This window comes from Rhinolophus ferrumequinum, chromosome 17 (genome assembly GCF_004115265.2).
Source record: "Rhinolophus ferrumequinum isolate MPI-CBG mRhiFer1 chromosome 17, mRhiFer1_v1.p, whole genome shotgun sequence".
Classification (NCBI taxonomy): Eukaryota; Metazoa; Chordata; class Mammalia; order Chiroptera; family Rhinolophidae; genus Rhinolophus; species Rhinolophus ferrumequinum.
Genome location: NC_046300.1, coordinates 37,560,876 through 37,577,228, shown reverse-complemented (window position 1 = coordinate 37,577,228; position 16,353 = coordinate 37,560,876). Strand labels below are relative to the sequence as shown.

The 16,353-nt window shown below is 47.5% G+C and overlaps 1 protein-coding gene across 1 annotated transcript in view; it reads right to left on the bottom strand.

Annotated features, from left to right (window-relative positions):
• Positions 1–5,234, bottom strand: part of ESYT3 (extended synaptotagmin 3) — a 46,837-nt gene extending 41,603 nt beyond the window's left edge. Inside the window, exon 1 of the mRNA XM_033132703.1 lies at positions 4,615–5,234. Coding sequence (XP_032988594.1) covers positions 4,615–4,950 — 336 coding nt within the window. The 5' untranslated portion in view covers positions 4,951–5,234. The remainder of the gene's footprint in view (positions 1–4,614) is intronic.
• Between the last annotated feature and the right edge of the window lie 11,119 nt (positions 5,235–16,353).

Sequence of the window (16,353 nt, the reverse complement as noted above, 5' to 3'; positions counted from 1 at the left end):
AAGGTCAGAGGAAGTGGTTTCTGGAGCACCAGAGCTGAGTTCCACGAACCCACAGGACAGTCCTGGGCAGAGCCAGGGCCACAGGATGGGCTCTCTGGGATGTGCTCCGCATGTCCCTCCTACTTGCTCCACCCCCTGCCGTCACCCTGCTCCAGAGAGACATGTTTGCTGCTGCGACACTGGGGAATGAGTTTCACATGAGGAAAAGGTAGTCAGAGGCCTGGGCAACGAGAATACAGAGGCAGTCCTTACGGAGCCCTCGCTCGTGCCTGGCTCTGGACAAGCAGCTTTTCAGACACTCAACACATCACAACTGCGCATAGAAACAGCTTTCAACGCCTGCAGCTAGATGAGTGGTGAGCTGGGGTTTCACCAGCTCTATAGCACCAAGGGCTCTCCTTTGTCACTGTGCTGTCCCCACAGTCCCCAGCCCTGGCAGGGAGGGCTGACTGAGGGAGCGCTTAATTCCTCTCAAAAAGAGACCTAAAAACTGTGCGCGATGAACACTCACATGTAAAAGTGGCGGCCACGCTTCTGTTCAGAGGATGAGCAGCGGAGGCACCCCTGCCTTCCCTCTCCATGTGGACAGGCACATTCACGAGGCGAGGGGATCCACGGGCTCTTCACAGGACCCCTTTGAAAGCAGAACCCCTTCTTTGAGCTACACCTTCCATGGAACGGCCCAGAGGAGGGACAGAGCGGTCTGTGACGCTTGACGAGAAGCAACCTGCTTTTATAGGTTTTTACAGGTGGGGACAATGAGCCCCAACAAGAGAAAACAGATCATCTGGAGGGAGCAGCTTGGGGTGATGTGTTGAGAAGAAGCCTAACGGGGCAGGGGCAGGAAGGGCCGCCTGATTGAGAATTGACTGCCGTGGGCTGGCAGGGGAGAATGACGGTGCCTCCACTGCAGCTCAACCTGGCCGTGGCCTCCACTCCCTCACAGGGGCTTGGTGCAAATCAGCACACAGCTTGACATGCAGCAGGTGTGATGGATACGCCCTCACACTCACTGGGCGCTGCTCTGCAGGGAAGCATTGGTACAACTGTGTGAGGCCTGAGTGTGGCAGCCACATACAAGGCCCTTGAGATCCTCAGTTTTTCTTCAATCCATACAAGGAAATCAGTTCTCAAAATAGGGCAGAAGGCATGCTGAAAGGGCCACACGTAAGGTAAAGACCCAATGCTCCCAAATTGTGGGCAAGGGTCACGCTGCCCCCACCACACCCGGAGCCATGTCTCTCTGTCCTCACAAACAGTATGTGTTCCTCGGGAGGCAGAGAGAGGATGGAGAAGAATATTCAGCCAAGTAGGTTTCAGGTTTTCCACATCATCCCCGAGATGGGCCAGAAAGCCCTCATTTACATCTACTTGCATATTCTTCACGGGTGTTCAGAGATGACCAGCCTCCCCAGACCTGCTTCTTATTCTGGATTCGTAATCCCAGTAATGAGTGCCCAGCTCCCCAAATCAGAAGGTGGCCTGAAAGGCCCCTGGATCCTTCCTTCACCCCAATCTTGAGGCCACCAAGCACCTAGAGTCCCACTCTGCACATCACTCACCCCCTCCTCTTGAGCCCCACTATCAGCCTCTTTGCTCAGATCAATTTCTCAAGTGGTCTCTCTCCCCCAGCTTCACTCCTGCCTCCATGCTGAGTTTTATAGGGCCTTTCCAAAACCTTCCACAGACTCCTTGCAGCCGTCAGAATCAGGCCCAACCTCCATCAAGCCTGCCTCAATTTGGCCCTTATTCCTCAGCCTGTACTTCACACTTTAGCCCGGCCAAACCACAGCATGCTCCCTCATATACTGGCCATGCCACGCCTCCATGCTGTGCTCGAAAGCGTCCTTCTGCTTGGACGCCCTTTGCAGCACCACTGCCTCAATCAAAAAGGCTATCCAGGCCATGGCCCTCCCAACTGGCCAGCCAAGCCAGCCAGGAGAGTCTGGAGAATGCAGGCTGAAGCTAGGGTCTCCAGGACTCTGCCAAGGAAATAGGAGGCTGTATGGTCTGGGAACATTCTGATACGGAAAGCAAGTAGGGTGTCCTTCACTCCAAGCCTGCGCCCCCTGACTGGGCTCTGTTCAGACTCCCAGCTCCAGCTTCCCTGAGACCTCTAAAGCAGCTACCTATTATGCATCTGCCTCCTGCCCCAGATTGCCCTCGTGGAAGGAGAGATACTGTCACCTTCCTCTGTGTCCCAACATCCAGCTGGGTCAGGCCTTCGGTATGGTTTATGGGGTAGAAACCCACGAGATACCTTCTTGTGTTTGTCATACATATCAGGCTGAGCACCCTGTCAGCTAGACCCATGTAGTTCTGGGCTCCGCTCTCTCAAGAAAACCCAAGCAATTTCTATGAAGTTTTGTGCATAGGAATGGGGGTGGCTTGGGGTGTCAGTGCCCCTAGAGGATCTGATTCTTTTTTTTTTTAATTTATTTTTAATTTATTGGGGTGACAATTGTTAGTAAAATTACATAGATTTCAGGTGTGCAATTCTGTATCACATCATCCATAAATCACATTGTGTGTTCACCACCCAGAGTCAGCTCCCCTTCCATCACCATACATTTGATCCCCCTCACCCTCATCCCCCACCCCCCAACCCCTTTACCTTCTGATAACCACCAAATTACGTTCCCCAGATTAATTTTCAAGCCCGTGGCCATCCTATGGTCACTGATTGCCCTCCAATCCCCTCACCCTCCCCCCCACCCCCCATCCCTCCCGCCCATCTAGCAACGAGGATCTGATTCTTGCCCTAAATCAGAAACACTGCCTTTGCATACAGCTAAGTGGCTAGAGGCCTCCCTAGCACAAGAAGAGGCAGAAGGGGAGGGCTGTCCCTTGCGGAGGCCTCACATGTCCAACCTCATGGGCTGAGGCCACCATGGGGGTCACAACAGAGGTCTGAGAGGTGGCCTGGGCTCACTCAACAGTGAACAAGGAGTGTGGACAGGTCCAGACCTGCTCTCTGGGTCCACACCTTTCATGATCACCATTGAACAACCAGGATGGCCAAAGTCTGTAGGAAACAGGTCCAAAATACTGACCCCATACCCTAGGAAAGCGGTCACTGTCATTTTTTACTGCACACCCTTAGCAGTAAAAGTCTTTGACCCCCTAATCCCCAATATACATAAATCTATTTACAAAGCGTTACAGTCAATCCACATATTAAATATGAGTAACTGTTGTGGGCTGAATTGTGTCTCCCAAAATCTATATGTTGAAGTTCTAATCCCTAGTACCTTAGAATGTGATGTATTTTGAAATAAGGTCTATAAAGACTCTAAAGAGGGGATTAAGTTAAAATGAGTCCCTTAGGGTGGACCCTAATCTAATCTGACTGGTGACCTTATAAGAAGAGGAAGTTTAGACACAGATATCACAGAGGGAAGACCAAGCAAAGACACATAACCAACCTTCTCAACATCTTAATCTTGAAAAATTTCTGTTGTTTAAGTCACCCAGTCTGTGGTACTTTATGGCAACCATAACAACCTTATACAGTAAGCCTTAATTTCTCTTTTTTAAAACATAAAATAAATATAAATAAGCCGTTCTAATATTTTCTTCTCACCCCACTTCGGCTGCTACTGTTATGGGCAGGTGTGAGGAACCTATGCCTGGGTGGATCTTAGAATATGAGCCTCAAGCCAGAGGAAATGAGGGGTCTGGTGGCCACCGGACATCTCCCCTTGTGGACCTGAGTGCATCTGGAAGAGATTAGAGAAGGGTGGAGCCTGAAGCACCCACAGAGATAAGTAAGCCACAGACCAAGCCTTGGACTAAACACCCCTCTTACCAGTGTTTCCCCAACTCACCTGATCACAAGATTCCCCAGGGTGCCTTAGTCCCTCTTGGGAATTGTGAGGTGGGCCCAGAACTTGTTTTTGTTAAGCGGGCCAGGTGATTCTCAGTACCAGTAGCGTTTGAGAAACCATAGTCCAGATCATTCCACACCAGGAGATAGATTTGTAGCTGTAGGGTGACTCTGTGTGTGTGTGTGTGTGTGTGTGTGTGTGTGTGTGTCTGGACATGTCTGAGCATCCCTACCAGACAGAGGGAGGGAGAGAAGCCCGTGACCCAGAGCTGCCGGCCTCTGCCCTGCCCCTCTCAGCCCCATCACCGAGCTCGCATCCCTAGCCGGGCCCCCTCCCTTTGTCCTGACTTCTGCTGAAGGCAACTAGTCTGCAGTTTCTGTCATCGCATTTATGGATCAGTGTTGCGCCCAGTGGTCTTTGAATCAGCAGGGAACGGGAAGCAATCCCCCCGCTTCCCTCCCGAGTAATTTTGTTGAGTCCTAGACTCCCTTGTTTTTCTCGTGGGTGTGGCGCGCCCGTGACTTTTCTGCCAGGCTTTGGGCCCTTAAATGAAACCCAGGTTCCGTTTCGCAGCTCAAGGGGATGAAACTGACTGGCAGCGAGGGGCGCAGCCACCGCCCCCAGGGTCAGTGCGCCGGCTGCGATCTGGGACCAGGCGTGCGGGTTGCTGGGTTCCTGCCATCCCTCATGTCTACGCGTCCCAGCTCCCCAGCAGATCGCAGGTTCCTCCCAGATCTCCCGGGGTATCCGCCCCACTCGGACCCCCGCCCGGCTCGTCCCGGCTCACCCAGGCCGGCAGGTGCTGGCCCAGCAGCTCTCGACTGATGAACTGACGTTCGTTGTCTAGGAATTCGAAGGCGGCCGCCAGGCGCCCGAGCTTCCCACGACGGTTCCTACGCCACCACATCCACAGCAAGGCGCCGAGCAGCAGCCAGGTGATGCTGAGCCCCAGGTAGCCGGCTAGGTAGACCGGCGCCAGATAGAACAGCACGCGCGCCACGAAGGTGTAGAGCTCGGGCAGCAGCTGGCTAGACAGGCGTGGGTCGGGGCCCGGCGCACGCTGCTTTCCTTGGGAGCTGGAGGCACCAGCCGCGCCGGAAGCGCAGGGCTCCTCAGCTGGCATGTCGCCGCCGCCGTCTTGTCCTTTCCAAAAGCTTCACTTGATCTGAAGTCCGCGCGCCCCGACGCCCGGGCACATCTATCCTCCAAGCGCGAGGACCTGACCGCCGCGCCGCACCTGCCCTGCGCGACCCACGGGCACCGTCTGGGCGCTCCAAGTTCGGGGTTCCCTGCTGCGCACTCGAGCGCCAGGCCTGGGAAAGCACAGCCGGCTGCGCTTCTCTGCTCTCAGCCGACCGCTCCAAAAGTCTCCGCCCTCGGGGACCAGCTTAGTCCGAAGGGGGCGGGGTCAGGACACCGGCGGGCGCTGGCCGGGGTCTGAAAAGGAGCGAGTTGACGAGGGAGCCCTCAACGTCCCGCGCAGGCGTCAGCGGATGGTGCAGTTGCAACACCCGGGTAGGTAGAACCCAGGGTGGACCAGGTGCTGCCCCAGGCGCTCTATGACTCACCAGTGGCATGTGAACAAATGGCTTCTCGTGGATAAACATCACCTAAAACCTGTTTCTGACACCTAGTCTACAATATTCAGTCTAGTGTAGACTCTAGCTGGGCGGGCATTAGAGGGCCTCCCAGCCCCAGGGTGGGCCTGACCGAGTCTGAGCCTTCCCAGTGGCCCCTAGAGCCCTACATCGCTGCCTCCTTTTCTAGCATCTATAAAGCTTAGATCTAGCTCCCAGCCAGCGCAACCTGGTGGAGCTCAGGGCCCCTCCTGTGCCCCGCACTCCCCACCTTCTGTACCGGTGGCAGTTTGGATCTTCATTCCTTGCATCATCAGACGGAGACTTCCCCGGAGGCCAGGTCAGTCCTGCTCATCTCTGTGGCACAGCAAGTGATGGGTGAAATACAATAGAAATGATGAGCAAGCCCTGGGGAGCTTGGGGTTCAGTTGTGAAGCCCAGAGTTTCTATCTAATCATTTCTCAATGACCAAAGCAGGTGGAGGTCTGAATCTCCAAGTTCAGGGAGTAAATCTACAGGAGAGCAGAGAATACATTTCTGTTGGTTTTAAGACACGCAGTTTGTGGTACTTGGTTTTGGCAGCCCTCAGAAACTAACACAGCTACCCACTAAGTACCAGGCACTGTTGTAGGCACAGGAGATTCAGAGCAGAGATCCTGGCTGGATCTCCGCTCTCACAGAGCTGCCATTCAAGTGGAGGAAGACAGACAAACAATCTAAGAAGGAGAAAATAGCAGGTAAGGAAAAGTGACATGAAAACAGACCAGTAAGTGCTGGGAGAGAGTGACTGGTGGGGGTGGAGGGCTATTTTAGCTAGGGTGATTTGGAAAGGGCTCTCTGAGGAGGTCACATTTTATTTGAGACCTAAGTAAAAAAGAAGACTAAAAGTGTATGTGCAACTTCATCTTTTTTTAAAAAAAATTAGTTTCAGGTTACAATTTCATCTTTTATAAAAACTTAATATCTCATAAAAGTATCTGTCCTTTGGAATAGAAAGATAACCTCTGCTGTGTAGATGTCATTAGTTTTACTTTTGCAGTTCCATGTGGGGCTAGAGTAATTTTCTTTGCGTCTGCCCTCTCTGTCCCAAGTACTGGGAATTCCTTGAGGGCAGTGGCTCTATCTGATACCGTGTTTCCCTGAAAATAAGACCAGGTTTCATACTACATCTCATGTCCTGGTGCCCAGCACAGAGCTTGACATACAGGAGTTGCTGAAAGCCCTGGGTAAGAGCAAGGGCTTTGTAATTCATTTGCCTGAGTTTCAATCTAGACCAAAGCACTTACTGACTCCAGGAAAGGTCCTTAGCTTCTCTGCAATTCAGGTTTCTCATCTGTAAATGGAGACCATAGTAATATTTAAATCATAGGGTGATTACAAGGATTAAGTAAGACACGGTGTGTACTCATATAAAGCTGTATAGCCAGATGAGGAAATAGTCAAGAAGCACTTTAGTTTTGTCTGTATTGTTTGACTTTTTAGAGCAAGAATGTATTTGTGGGTTATCTGTATAATTAAAAAAATTACTGTGATGAAATGCACATAACATATTTACTATCTTAGCCATTTTAAGTGCACAGTTCAGTGGTATTAAATACGTTCATATTTTTGTGCAAGCGTCACACCATCCATCTCCAGAACTCTTTTCATCTTGCCAAACTGAAACTCTGTATCCATTAAAGATAACTCCCCACCCCCTCCCTGCGGCCCCTGTCCACCACCATTCTACTTTCTATCTATGCTAGGAACCTCATATAAGTAGAATCATATAATATTTGTTTTTTGTGACTGGTTTATTTCACTTAGCATAATGTCCTCAAGGTTTATCCTCATTGTAGCATGTGTCAGAATTTCCTTTCTTTTTAAAGCTGAATAATATCCCATTTTATGCATATGCCACATTTTGCTTATTCATTAATCTGTCGATAGACACAAGTTGTTTCTACCCTTTGGCTGTTGTGAATAATGATGTTACCAACATGGGTGCACAAATATCTTTTTGAGACTCTGCTTTTAATTTTGGGGGGTATATACCCAGAAGTGGAATTTCTGGATCAAAAGATAATTCTGTTGAATTTTTTGAGAAACCTCCATACTGTTTTCCACAACAGAGATTCCATTTTACATTCCCACCAATCGTGTACAAAGGTTCCAATTTCTCTACCAATAGTTGTTATTTTCTGGGCTTTTTTGTTGTTGTTTGTTTGTTTTTTAATATTAGCCATGCTAATAGGTGTGAGGTGGTGTCTCACTGTGGTTTTGATTTGCATTTCTCTGATTATTAGTGATGCTGAGCATCTTTTCATATGTTTGTTGGCCATTTTCATATGTTTGTTGGCCACACTTCTGTGCCCAGATGGGCGTGCCGAGGAACTTTCAGTGGCCTGAAACCTATATAACAGTCAATCAAATTTGACATTTATAGAGCACTGTTTGGAGTCCTGGGGTGGGGCAGGTGTGGAGACTGCACCTAAGAAGTCAATTATGTTACACTCTCATCAGAAAATGAGGTAGAGGTGTATGTGTGATAAAGGTGGTGGGCAGCAGAAAGACTTCAGGGTTGGAAGGGGAGGGCATACATATCCCCACAATATTCTTCATGATTTCACCCCTGCCTGCCACCTCAAGTTCACCTCCTGATGGAGCCAGCCTGTGCCTGTGCTGCCGATGCCAAGACGCTGTCATGACCTACGTGAGAAGAAGGTGACCCTGTGCATCTTAGCTGTGCTGGGTCAACGTGGAGTTCCTGGGCATGCCCATCTGGGCACAGAAGTGTGGCTGTTGCTGCCATCTCAGAGTGTCTGCTTCCCTTCTTCTCCAACCTGGTGTAGGGGAGGAGGTCTGGGGTGTGACCACCTTGGTAAGACCTCCCTCTGAGGGAGGCCCACCACGGGCAGGGGCTGTGATCTCATATCCCTCCACCTGCCCACAGCTGTGCTTCCAGAACTCCACAGAGAGGCATAAAGGCCACGGTTTGGGGACTCACCCCTGCCCACCCCTTTAGTACTCTTCCTCCAACTTCCACTCCTGCGATTCTTGACACCCACAAACTAGTACTTTATCTACCAAAAGTGAATGAGGCCAAAGATGTCTTTTTTATTGTATTAAAATATACCTAACATAAAATTTACCATGTTAACCATTTTTAAGTGCACAGGTCAGTGGCATTAAGTACATTCACATTGTTGTGCAACCACCACCATTATTCACTTCCAGAACTTTTCCATCATCCCAACTCAAACTCTGTACCCATTAAACACTGACTCCCCATTCTCCCCAACCCCAGCCCCTGGCAACCACCATATTATTTTCTGTCTTTGAATGTGACGACTCTAGGGACCTTATATAAATGGAATATGTGTCCATTTGTGTGTGGCTTATTTCACTTACCACAACATCTTTAATGTTCATCCATGTCGTAACATGTGTCAGAATTTCCTTTCTTTTTAAGGCTGAATAATATGCTATTATAGATATATACCACATTTGTTTCTCCATTCATTCACTGATGGACTCTTGGGTTGTTCCCACTTTTTGGTTATCATGAATAACGCTGCTGTGAACACAGGTGTACAAACATCTGTTTGAGTCCCTGCTTTCAATTTTTTGGGGGCATATACCCAGAAGTGGAATTACTGAATCATATAGTAATTCTATGTTCAATTTTTTGAGAAAACACCATTATGTTTCTCATTTGTTTGTTACATTTATTTTATTTGCGTTCATGAAATTACAGAAGTAATTCATGTTTGCTTTAACAAGTAATACAAAGGTATATGAAGAGGGTTAAAATCATGCACCCCATGTATGATCACTGTCATCCATTGGTTTATATCCCTTCTCATCTCTCTCTCTGTTCGCATAAATACATATAAGCAGAGCTAGTTTTGGTTGGGGTCCTCTTTTTCTTTCCTTTTTTTCCAAATATGGGATAATAGAAACTCAAAAGCTCTCCAATAGCACTTTGACAAAAATCCCTGTGATTTAATTATTATTAAGTCATACTGTATGTATCAATTGCTAAAATTATTTTATAGTTGGCTATTAAAACAGAGAGATCAGAATAACATTCATGTTCTCATTAAAGTGGTAGAAGTATGCGGGGGAAGAAACAACCACTAGAACTGTTGGAAACAGACAGAAAAAAACCCAGAAAAATAAAATGATCAGAATCCTAAATAAGTTCCAGGTAGCTCATCACTCATAGTATGTTTACAGATGCTAAAGGAATTTTAAACAAGACCAGGCGACAACAAAGGTCTAAGGTTTTTTCTGTAAAGGTAGAGATGAGATCTCTCATTCATGTTATGAAGTGAAATCTCACACAATAGAGCCCAGAAAAATGCCAGGAAAAGTAAGAACAGGTCTCACTTTTAGCAAAAGAAGGATGGCACAGTGACCACTGCCGTGAGATTTTCTTGATTTCTTCTTTGAATTCACCAGCATCCAGCTTATTGTGTGGATGGCCTCTTCCCGTTTTGGGGAAGAGCCTCTCTGAGGCTTCCAGCACCTCATTCCATTCACACTTTCTCCCACATCTACTGTCTACCACCCAGTAAACCACACCTGGCTGAAGCAAATCCCTGAGGAATGTCATCCCTTATTGAGTAAGAAAATTTCTTGGATTATAAAAAATGTTTATTTTGTCTTTCCGTAGGCGTACGTAGATATGTACAAATTCAGGTCTCTCTTTAAGACAGTCCGCACCAATCATCTGCTTCCAGACAAGGGCAGCTCCAGCCACAGCCTCTGATCTTGAGCCTTTATTTGTTCTGATGTCCCTCAGGTTTCAGGAGTCCCTCCTTTGACTTAAGGTAGAAAGCCAGGTGTGTGGAGGGCAGGGGGATGGGATTGTATGCTCGTTGACAACACTTTGCAAATACCTCCTCACTCCTACTTCTCACCTCTCAAGGAAACCTCATGGTCTGGAGAGTTCTAATAGGCTGAGAGAGGTCGTGTGTCTCCCTCAAGAAAAGAAGGTGCTTGATCACTCCCCTCTTGCTTTTGGCTCGGGGGCGGGGTGGGGAGGCCTTCTACCCAAACTCAGACATCAGAAAATGCTGCTTTTAACATCCCTTACACTGGAATAATTCTCCTGGCCATGGCATAGTGGTCCTTCTGTGTACCATATTTATTAGTATGTTTTTAACACTTGCATCTATTTTCATATGTGAAAATTCTCATTTACTTTCTCTACTTGCTTTATTAGACTTTGACACTAAGGTATTTCTAGCTTTAGGAAATGACTTACGGCTTTTCTCTATAGTTTGAATAACAAGAGAATTGTTTATTTTGGGAAGTTAAGTAAAATTTAGCTATACACAATCTTGGCATGATGCTCTATTAAAATGATAAATCTTTAACAACTTTTCCAAGTTTTTCTGTTATTATAGAACTGTTCAAGTTTTCTAGCTCTGTCTGGGTCATATTTGGCAATATAAACTTGGTCAGAAAATCATCCATTTTTCCATTTTCTTTCTAGGCTACTTTATTGCCATAAAGTAGCACAGTGTTCTTGTCTTAGTTTCCTATGGCTGCTGTAACAAATCACCACAGACTAGGGGACTTAAAACAACAGGAATTTATTCTCTCACAGTTCTGAAGGCCAGAGGTCCAAAATCAAGGTGTGGACAGGATTCGTTCTGAAATTTTAAGGGAGAGTCCATTCCATGCTTCTCTCTTAGCTTCTGGAGGTTAGGACTTGGGCATGTCCTTTTTGGGCCACTTTTCAACCCACTACACTTCTAGTCAGAGAATCATAAGAATTGGGTTGACGGTTTCTGAGAAACAAGTTATTTGTAATTAGAAAGAAAACTTATTTCCTGGCAGCTTCTAGTATCATTAAAAGAGCCTTGTTTACGTGACAGTACCAGCTCCATTTACTTTCTTTTTTATTATTAGTTACAGGTGTCCAAAACAACATAGTGATTAGACATTTACACCCCTCACAAAGTGATAATCCCCCCAAGTCTACTACCCATCTGACACCGTATACAGTTGCTGCAATACCATTGACTATATTCCCTATGCGTTACTTGACATCCCGTGACTATATGAATATATATATTTTAAAGTTATAGTTGACATTCAATATTACTTTATATTAGTTTCAGGTGCCAGCTCCACTTTCATAGGAAATAAGTCTCCCTTTCCTCTGTCTCACCACATGTGTGGGGGTGATTTGGATAGCAAGGCCGAGTTCTATGAAATTCCTCTCTTGGAGACTAACTGGGAGGGAAAGGAATGAACTGTTCACACTTTCTGCCAAAAGTTTATAGTCTATTTGAGATTGTGAGCTTCCAAAATAATGGGTCTGTACCTCTCACTCCTCCAGGAACCATGCTGCTCCCATCCTAGGTTTGCGCCTTCCCCAGGGCAGGGGCTCTCATGAACATTCTGGGGGCGGGGGGCAGTAAGAGCATGGGGCTGCATCTCCCTGCCCCCTTTACACTATACGAGGGCCACCTCACTGTCACAGTGCAACCTCCTTTTGCCTCAGAGGAGGAAAATAGTATAACTGTTGAAAACCGGATAGATCATGAAATCTGATCATCTGTGCAGGGTGCTATTTGCTGAGCAACTATAATGAAAACATTACACATTTTCATCAAGATAAAAACTGAAACCACAATAGCTTTGAGCACCATCACATGGGAAAATACCTATCACAGCCATGTCGGGTGGTATACCACACAACCCACCAGCCCCACCACTGACAAAACACTTCAGCCCCTTGAAAAGGATGAATCAAACCCACTGGACCACTGGAGGGAGATTTGGCGATGTCTGCGGAGAGGGATCCTGCAGCCTCAGAAGAGGGGTGAGCACAGGCCGGTGTTGCGTCTCCGGTTTCTCAGTGCAGCAGAATCACCTGGACCGCTTGTTAACCACAGATTGCTGGCTCCCACCCCGGAGTTTCCGATTCAGTTGGCCTGGTGTGGGGAGAATTTGCTTTTTTTCCCCAAGTTCTGAGGTGGTGAGCAGCAGTTGTCCTGGGGCTGCACCTTGAGAACCACTGGCCCAACGTGGGGCTTTGGAATCTGCCCTGTTAAAGGCTTCATGGGTGAATGAGGCAGGCAGTCCTCACACAACATTTTGTGTAATGCTCGTTGCAAAATGAACAGGCCAGAGGCCAGGGGTCAGGGACCGGGACTCCCAAGGTGGTGGCAGTGGTGGGACTGTGAATGTGTGTGGCGCCCCATGAGAATCCCGCCAACAAGAGCCTGTCTGAAACTCCTTGGGGGGTGGCGGGGGCATGTTTCCTTGTATCTACCTGAGAAGCTTAAAGCAGATGGAGCAATCAATCCCCAGAAGGCATTTGAAGTCAGCCATGAGGTGTTAGGGTTTGGCTTTCAGCATGAAGTGTCCAGAAGAAGCCAGCCTGGACCTGGGTGGGGAAGTTTAGACCCTGAAGAGTTCATCAAACAGTTCCTGAGAAAGTTCTGCCTGGCCCTGTGTGAAAAATTGGCAAACATGTACAGTGAACTTGCTATGCTCCAGACCTGAGTCTCTAGGGTGTACATTTATCTGGTTAAATGCAGCCCTAGGGGGCAGGGAGTGCCCGATGGCAGAGGTGAGAGCAGGGGCCTGCGGGTAGAGCGGTCTGACCTCTGATGTCCTGGGGCCTTTGTGGGAGCAGGAAGGCTTCCCCACAAACAACGCTGAGAGAAGGCTGGAAACGGATCCATTCTCTCAGCGATGGTGCCACCTGCTGGACAAGAACAATACTAGTCCTGCTTCCCAGCGTTCTCAGAGCCTGCTGGGGGAAACCTCAGATGGGGGTAATTATACCGACTACTTCAATATTAATGCTGGTAATGCTAAAAATAGCAACTCTGGAGTATTGAGAACTTTCCATGTGTATGACAGACACTACTCTAAATTCTTTGAATGCATCACAAAACTAAATTTAATCCTCACAGTAAACGTAGAGATGAGTACTCATAAGAGGCCAGTTTTTCAGATGAGGTAGCCGGGGCCCATAGAGTTGGAATAACTTGCCAAGGCCACATAGTTAGTGAGGAAGCGTCCTCTGATCCCAGTTTGGGGTTGGCATGGAGGGCACATTCAGAGTCCTGGCTTTGCTGCTCAGGCCTGTGAGACGCTGGGAGAGTTAGGTAACATCTGTGAAGTTTGAGTCTTCCTCATCAGATGCAATGGGCGAAAGCTCTTATGTAGCACATACCTTGGCTGCTGTGCAGGCCAGAGTCTGCCATTCACACAGATACCCGGTCAATAGTGCCCTCGGGGCTGGGCAGCCCCCGACCCTGCCCAGCACAGAGCTAGCCCTCAAAAAGTGGCATGTCAGCTCTTTGCTTAACAAAAAGAGTCATCTCTGTTAATAAATCCCATCTCCTTCCCTAACCTTTGATACAACGCGCCTCAGAGAAAAAGTGTGTCCCTGCTGAAGAACTTCCTCTTAGAAGTGAATAACAAGGAGGGAAAACAATTAACACTTGAGCTTCAGGTAGAGGAAATCTGGCCCAGGAACCAGCAGTGGCCAGAAAGCCTGGCTGGGTGACCACCCCCCCCCCAGAGCACAGAGCACCCTTCACCCCCCTCACTGCCACCCAGTGCAAAACAAAGGGCTTGTTCTTCCCTTGGCTCCTACCTGGTCATGCTGACCAGGGTGGGGGACAGTGGATGACCAAGGCCAAGGGGATTCAGTGGGCTATGGGAGGAGTGTCCTTAGCGAAAACAGTTCTTTCCAGCCCCAGGGGCCAAAGTGAAGGAGAGTTTGTAGCCAGACTGAGGTTATGAGGTGCTGTACCTGGGCTGGGAAAGGAGACAGCAGTCAGGCTCTGCACCCCTAGGAAACCTGTCGTGACAGAGGCCTTGAGCTTGGCATGGGGGAGAGTACTGAGGGAGAGGGTGAGCAGGGAATTTTGGAGTATCCTCATAGCTCTGTAAACGGAATTCCCTCTGGAACTCTGGGGCCAACAAAAAGATTGCATTCCAGCCACATGCTTTTTGATGAGGATAGAATATATAATTGAATAAATAGTGTTGGGACAGTTGGCTTAGCCCAAAGCTAAAACCTATTTCATACCTAACTTCGGAATAAATTTCCAATGAATTAACATTTAAATTAATAATAGCTCACAATGACAGAGCACCTACTATGTGCCAGTGATTGTTTCTAGAGCTTTCCATGAATTCAAACATTTAATCTTCACTATAATGGTATGATGTATGGACAATTCCGTTTTGTTATTTAATGGATAGGAAGCCATCTGAAAAAAAGGTATTAGAAAAAAATATTTGGATGAGAAGATCCTGTTAGCATTCATTACACCAAAGACAAATACCATAAAGGAGAAGATGATAGCTTTGAACATTTAAAATAAAAAAATGTTCATCGTGTAAAAATAAATCACAAATGAAATTAAAAGAGAAATTGTACACTAGGGAAAATTTTGTAATAAATATAACATAAGTGGTCAGTAAGCTTAATACACAAAAACTAATAAATAAGAAAAATGAAATCCCTAGTAGAAAATTGAAGAGGGCATAAATAGGCACTCTATAAGGAATAAAAACTGACAAACCATAAAAAGTCTAATCTTATTGGTGGTCAAAGAAATGAAATTAAATAGAAGTTGGATGCGATTTTTTTCACATTTCCCTTCAGCAAAGATTTCAAAAATGATGATAACATCCGGGGATGATAAGAGTACAGGAAATGTACAATTCTCACGCTTGTTCTCACATCTGCTCTTAATAGCTGGGTAATACTCCGTTTTATGGGTATAACATTATTTATTTAATCATTCCCCAATTATTGTTTACTCAGATCATTTCCAATTTTTTGTCTTATGAATGCAAAATCAGCTTTGTTCATCATTCGTTGTATATTTGATGATTTCTGTAGAAGGTCTCAGCAGTGGAATTTTTAGGATAGAGAATTTTGAGCCCCTTGATGCCTGGTGCCAACTTGCTTGCCATGTAGGTTGACTCTGTTTTGATTGATAAAGGGAATGTGGTAAGAGCAGGGCTCAGAGTAGCCCTAGGACCCGGGAGAGGAGAGGGCAATAGGCAGAGTGAGTGGGGTGTGGAGGCTGCCTTGGGGGATGGGGGTGAGGCAGGCAGGGGAGAGGCGGGAGGGCAGGAGAAGTGCCCGAGGATGGGAGTGCATGCAGGGCAGAGCCTTCCTTCCAGGCTGGCAATCTAAGGGACAGTGGCTGTGGTGTGACACTGAGCCTCCTCGCTGATGCCCAGCCCAGGGCCTGCCCCACAAGGGAGGCAGGGGGGATTCCTGCAGGACAGGTTGGCCGGGGCTGGGATCTAGCACCCCACTTACAGGGCTGAATACTTGGGCAAGTCACCCAACTCCTTCACTCCTTAAATGAGGGACCCATGCACAGCACAATGACTGGTACTTGCTAAGTGTTTAATAACTGGTGACTGCAGTTACTAGTAGACACTCCAAAAGCACCTACTGGTTTCATTCTGGGACCTTGGCTAACATTTAAATAGATTCTATGTGTCAACCATTCTTCCGAAAGTATATATCTAATTCAAACCTAACATTGCCCTAAAAACACGATTATTATCATTAACCGAATTGGACAAATGAGGAAATCAAGGCATAGAGAGGTCGAGCAACGTGACTAAGGTCATCAGCCAGCAGCATAGCTGCAGTACCCGTGCCCTCACCAGTGCCCCACACAACCTCTGTGCGCCAAAAACACCAGAATTGCAGCAATGCCAACCACAAAGACAGAACAAAAAGTCTGGACTTATTTATTTTTTTGATGGGGGGAGGGAAATGTTATATCAACAAAAAACAGTTCTAGTACCCTGCATCGAGCAAAGGCTCCTCCAGGCCTCCTTCCAAGTGAGTAGGGCCAAGGTGGGGGTCCCTGAGTGTGGGGTGCTCCCCTAGGCAGGAGGCCAAAGGCCCCCAGAATGCACATGCCGCCTCTGGGGTCTCACCCACTCTGCTAACT